The 6,000-nt window shown below is 41.6% G+C and overlaps 1 protein-coding gene across 1 annotated transcript in view; it reads right to left on the reverse strand.

Moving 5' to 3' along the window:
- The window catches only part of ATIC (5-aminoimidazole-4-carboxamide ribonucleotide formyltransferase/IMP cyclohydrolase), a 28,743-nt gene extending 24,033 nt beyond the window's left edge, over positions 1–4,710 (reverse strand). Inside the window, exons 1-3 of the mRNA XM_043996410.1 lie at positions 4,554–4,710; positions 3,869–3,995; positions 317–393 (exon numbers count right to left, since the gene is read on the reverse strand). Coding sequence (XP_043852345.1) covers positions 317–393; positions 3,869–3,995; positions 4,554–4,569 — 220 coding nt within the window. The 5' untranslated portion in view covers positions 4,570–4,710. The remainder of the gene's footprint in view (positions 1–316; positions 394–3,868; positions 3,996–4,553) is intronic.
- Between the last annotated feature and the right edge of the window lie 1,290 nt (positions 4,711–6,000).

Genomic DNA, 6,000 nt, shown 5'->3' on the forward strand with positions numbered 1-6,000 from the left:
TTGAACAACAGAATGACATAGTCAGATCTGTGTTTAGCAATATCAATTTTGCAGTTATGTGAAAGGGGAGAGACTGGGTGCCTGGAGACCAATTAGGACCTACTGCAGTGATAAGGACCCTCTACTAGGAGAATGGCTGTGAGTGAAGTGAATGGAAGAGAAGCAAGAGATGTTCTGAAGAACTGACAAAACTTGGCAACTGATAATGGCTAAGAGAGAAGTAAAAGTTGAGGATGACTCTATTCCTTCTATTCACTAATGCTTTTAAGTACACCATTCAAGAATTTTCTAGGGAGTACACCACACAAGTACTTACCAGCATGTACTGCAGGATGCAGTGTTTTCACACGTCCTCCTAACATTTCTGGCAATCCTGTCAGTTCGGAAACATCTCTAGAAAGAAGTAAAAAGAGTTACATAATGGTTTCTATTCAATAAATCATATAATGGATAGGTTTACATACATATTTAAGTTTCACCAAAGGCAATTATATAAATGAACATCTTCATTTTAAAAATAGGTTCTTATTGATAGCTATGGTTTTTACGTCACCTAGACTTCCCCATGGGTCCCCCTTCCCTCTGCCCTCTTTAGAGCCACCTACTATAGCACAGAACTATTTTTTTAAGAGAAAAGAAAACCTTCAGTAAAACTTATCAATACATTAAAAAAAACAATCCTGATATATCCATGGATCCCTTCCTCATCCTTGCAAAGACGCAGGAAGGGGTATATCTTCTCATATTTCTTCTTTGGGGCTAATCTTGTTCTTTACAATTCCACAATATTGACTTTCAACTGTTTTGTGGTTGTTTCCATTTGCAATATTGTAGTCTTCTTGTAAATTTTTTTCCTGGCTCTGCTTACTTCACTTTTTATCAGTTCACCTAAGTCTCTCCATGTTTCTCTATATTCATCACGTTCATTCTTTCTTATAGCATAGTAATATTCAACTATACTCATATACCACAAAATGGAAGGGCATGTACTTTGCTTCCAGTTCTCCAGTTCTTTGCTACCAGCAAATGTCTCTAATATTTTGGTGTGTAGGGAGCCTTTTTTTTTTTTTTGCCACTGACCTTAGATTTTATGGCTACCACCTGAATCTCTGGACCAAAGATTATGGACCTCTGAATCACTTAATCTGACTAATTCCAAACTGTTTTCCAAAAATGGTTGGAAACACCTACAATATACTAATGTGCCTATCTTCCCACATCTCCTTTCCATAAACACTGATTATTCCCATCTTTGGTCATATTTGCCAATTTGGTGAATGTGAGGTGACACCTAATTATCATTAATGATTTGGAGCATCCTTTCATGTGGTTTTTAATAGTTTGCATTACTTATTTTTGAGACTGGCTGGTTCATTTCCTTTGTAAGTTCTCTTTATCTTGAATAACAAACCCTTTTCAGAAATATTTGATACAAATTTCTTTTCTCAGTTAAACAAAAGACTTTTTTTGTGCAGGAGCTTTTTAAAACTTTATGTAATCACAATTATCTTTTTATCTCTTAAAACTGCTTCTATCCCTTGTTGAAATTAGGAATTCATTTTCTACCTATAGATACATAGGTATAAGATCTGCTGTGTTCATTTTTTTATTGTATATAGTAATCTTTTAATGTTCAGATAACCTCCATTTTCATTCTATGGTAGAATAGGAGTTAAGATTGGTCTAAACCTAATTTCTACCAGAACATTTTATATTTTTCTCATTAGTTTTTTTTAAATAAAAAAAGGAAGCTCCTCCCAAAGTTATTTAAATTTTCAGGTTTAGCAAACACTGGATTATATAATTCCATTGATCTATTTTTCTACTTTTTACAACAGTACCAAATGTTTTTGATGATTGCTGGTTTGTAATAAGTGCTATCCTCTATTCATTCTTACCCTTTTTTCATTACTTCCTTTTGCCAGTCTAAATCATTTGTTTCTGCAAATGAATTTTGCTTTAATTTTTCTGGCTCCATAAAGTATTCTTTTGATAATTTGACTGGAATAGCATTAAAAAGGTAAATTAACTTTGGTAGTATTGTCATTATTACTATGCTGACACGGGTCCACTATGAGCACTGAATACTCCTCCTGCTATTTAATTTGTTCTTTATTCTTTAAGAAGTATTTTTCACTCTATATAAGCAGAGTGTGTAATCTCAGATATCCATTTTGTACTTAGCTTGCATAAGATTTACTTTTCTATTATTGCATGAAATGCTTTTGATTTTATGGGCTTATTTTGTAGCCAGCAATTTTGCTGAAGCTATTCTCAATTGTTTTCTTTGTTAAATGCCTAGGATGTAAATAAATTGTCCTATCACCATCAAATAAGGACACTTTTGTCTTCTCTTTGTATATTAACTTTTTTCTTTTTCTCATTGCTATTACTAGCATTTCTAGAACTATACCAAATAAGGAGAGGGACCATTCTTTACTCCTATATTTATTGGGAAATGTAGTATATGTATACCCATTTCATAGGATAAGTGCTTTAGGTTTTAAGGAGATACTTTTTCTCATTTAAAAAAAGCTTTCTATGCCTATACTTCACAGTAAGTGGTGTACTTTGTTCAAAGGAGTTTTCTACATCTATTGAGATAATTAAGCAGTGTTCATTTTTGTTTTGAATACAATATTATTTTCCTAATGTTTAGCCATGTTTGTTATCAGTCCAATTTGGTTATAATGAAAGATTTCTTGGATAAATTGCTAGTCTGAAAGAACTTTATTTTTATATTTTGAATAAATATTCATTAACGACATTGGCCTAGATGATATCTTTTGCTTTATCTTTGCCAGGTTTAGTATTAAGATTCTATCTGTCTCATAAAGAGTTTGATAGAGTGCTCTCTCAATTTCTGAAAATCTGTGTAATATAGATAATCATTATTCTTTAAAAACTTGGTAGAAATTTCTTGTTAATCCATCAGGATCGGAAGTCCTCCCCTCCCCCCTTTATAAGTTCTTTTATGACTAGTTCTATCAGCTTTTTAGAGACTGAATTACTTTAAATTTCTACTTGATATTGGGTAATGAATATATATTTTCTACGCATTCTAAAGCCAAAGGTAAAAAGAGGAAGAAAATGTAAATAAGCAATGCTTTATTTTATCCTCTTCAAAGATAAGGAGATACTGTTAAATTTGGAAGCTTAGAGGTCTTTCATGGAGGTAGAAACCATAAGATGTCCTAATGATGTGGGATGAATTTAGGGTGATCACTGACTGGATACAGTTACAGAGAACGAAGAGTGAAAGATGATACTGAGGTTCTAAACCTGGGTGATGGGATGCTGGTGCTCAACAGAAATTTCAAGTTAATGGGTATCTTGCAAATGTTGGGCATGAAGAAGAGGTCTCTCCTGATTGCCCCCTCTTCAGTGCATCCCTGCTCCAACTCTCCCCCAAATTATTTTGTCAACAGTCAATTACCAAGGATTTATTAAAAACCAGGCATCATACTGTGTATACATTCTGTATCTGATTATCTATGCTTGCAGTTTTCTCCCATTACAACTTAATTTCTCTTTGAGGGCAGAAGATGTTTTGGTTCTTGTCATTTTTCCCCTAGGAACTCCCTTGGCCTGTATTTGCTACTAAAATACATGGTGGATTGAGAAGCTACCCTCTCCTTGGCTACCTATTCCATAGGGACAGTGTGGCATTGCAGAAATACTCTAGCCAGCAGTGCCCTGAGGATTATCTGTCGAGGGAAAGTCACTTCTCGTCAATTCCCTAGGATCTAATCAGTTACACACCCCGAAGTTCCCAAACATTCGAGGAGAAGCCGGGAAGACAAGCCTCAGTCCTGGGTCTCCCCCAGCCCGCTCTGCCCTAGGAGCCCACAGAGCAGGTGCTTCTTACCTGACCATGAGCCTGGCGTCTCTCAGGGCCTTGGCTGTCCCTCCAGAGGCCACCAGGGTCAGACCCAGCGCGTGCAGATGTTTGGCGAAATCCACCAGTCCTGTCTTGTCGGAGACGCTGAGCAGGGCTGAGGAAACCGGGGGGGGGGTATGTTTTTGGGGTGTTTTGGTGTTTTTCCCTACATTCTCCCCCCCCCGACTTTTTTGGGAGTATCTGATGCTCAGGGAGGGATTGGAGGAGGGGTAAATATCGACCGCGAAGTTTTATCTCAAGATTAAAGGGAAGCTTGTCTCGATAGAGCCCCGCGTGGGGAGCCAGGTCAGTGTGCATTTATTATGCGCCTATAGTGTGTAGGGGACGGGAATGGTGTGGTTCCAGGTCTAATAGGGGAAGGGGATGCAGGGGACTAGGAGCAAACTCAAGGTGGCCTCGGATGCCTGGGGCGAACTCCTGAAGCTCACGGATCCCCCGCCCCACCCCCTCCCCAGCACCTGATCCCAGGCCCAGGCCCCGGCCTGGCTCCCAGGCTCTTCTGCCCTCTCCCTTCCCCCCGACCCCGGGCCTGCGGCGCTAGGCCAGGCTGGAAGCAGGAGGGGAAGGGGAGCGGCCGCCGCCCAGCCGGGGGGAGGGTCCCGAGGCGGAGAATCCGGACCCCCAGCATGGGGGCCGAAGGCGAGGTTATTACCGATCTGAGGGGCCATGTTGGCGGTAGCAGTCTGAGCACCCCTCCGGCGGGAGGCGCGTGCGCTTTCTCAAGGGGCGGGAGAAGCGGGGCGCGTAGCGGCGGCGGGAAGCGCGTGCGCTCTCTCTCCCCGGGGGTGGGGGGGACCTCGAGGGAGAGGCGCGTGCGCGCTCCTCGTGGGCAAGCCGCCCGGCTCAACGCTTGCCTCGGGGCGGCTTCGGAAGCAATTAGAGGGCGGGGCTCGAGCTGGACCGGTCGGGGCGTGCAGATAGGGCGGGACTAGCAGCGTTCATGTGACACGCGATTGGATACGCACCGCTCCTGGGCGTACAGGAGTGGGGTAGGGAGGAGAGTGACCCCGCCCCCTAGGTTCTCCCGCCATCGCGCCTCTAGTTCATTTCCATTCTAAGGATGCTTAGTGTTCCCCAGAGCGATAACCCAAAGAATCTTTAGGTCTTTACAAAATGCTTTAGCACAAGTAAGAGTAAATAAATGACGCGAATACTAATAATAGCATTTGTATAGCGTCTTAAGGTTTTCCAAGTAGTTTACAATGATCTCTATAGACCTTCACCATTTAGTGGGTGCTGTTTATATTATGTCCATGTTACAGATCAGAAAACTGAGGCCGATAGTGTAGTCACACAGCTAATGTATGGAGTTAAATCGGGATTTAAACTCTGAACTTCCTAACTCCCAGCTCTATCCACTGAACCATTCATTCAATAAATATTTATTCAGTGCCAACTATGTGCCAGGCACCGTGTAAAAGAGCTCTGGAGATGCAAAAAAGGGGTAAATGAGTTTGTAAGGCCCACAAGGACCTTAGAAGGTGAGAAGGAGTCCAGAGATTTCATTAGACTGTTAAAGGGCTCCATGAAACAAAAGCATGAAGATGGGAAAAATGAGTAAGGTTAAGTGACTTGTTGAGGGTCAGGGAGTTGGTGCTTGAGCTTCCTGAGTTCAAATCTGGCCTCAGACACTGACTAGCTGTATGACCCTGAGCAAGTCACATCACCCTGTTTGCCTCACTTTCCTCATCTATAAAATCATCTGGAGAATGAAATGGCAAACCACTCTAGAATCTTTACCAAGAAAAATCCCCAAATTGGATCTCAGAGAGTCTGACGTCAACTGAAGGGACCAAACAACTACAAAAGGAAGCCAGGAAGGTCTGTAGTCAGTGTGGAGGAGGGAGAGTGTTTTGGGAATGAGAGATGGCCAGAAAACTAGCTAAAATGAAGTGTCTTGTTTGTGGAACAGCAAGGGAAGCCCATGCTGAGCAAGCTCCCTCCTTACCAATGAAGACCGGCCCCTTCTCTGTAACTTATTGCCAACAGAATTCAGATTTTTGAACCAAAGAGGCTAAGAGGTCACAATTCAGAATGAGTCAGAGGTGAGAGGCACACCCAAGTCTTCCTGCCCCAGAGGCTGGCCCTTCAAACAATCT

The sequence above is a fragment of the Dromiciops gliroides genome, chromosome 3, assembly GCF_019393635.1.
Source record: "Dromiciops gliroides isolate mDroGli1 chromosome 3, mDroGli1.pri, whole genome shotgun sequence".
Lineage (NCBI taxonomy): Eukaryota > Metazoa > Chordata > Mammalia > Microbiotheria > Microbiotheriidae > Dromiciops > Dromiciops gliroides.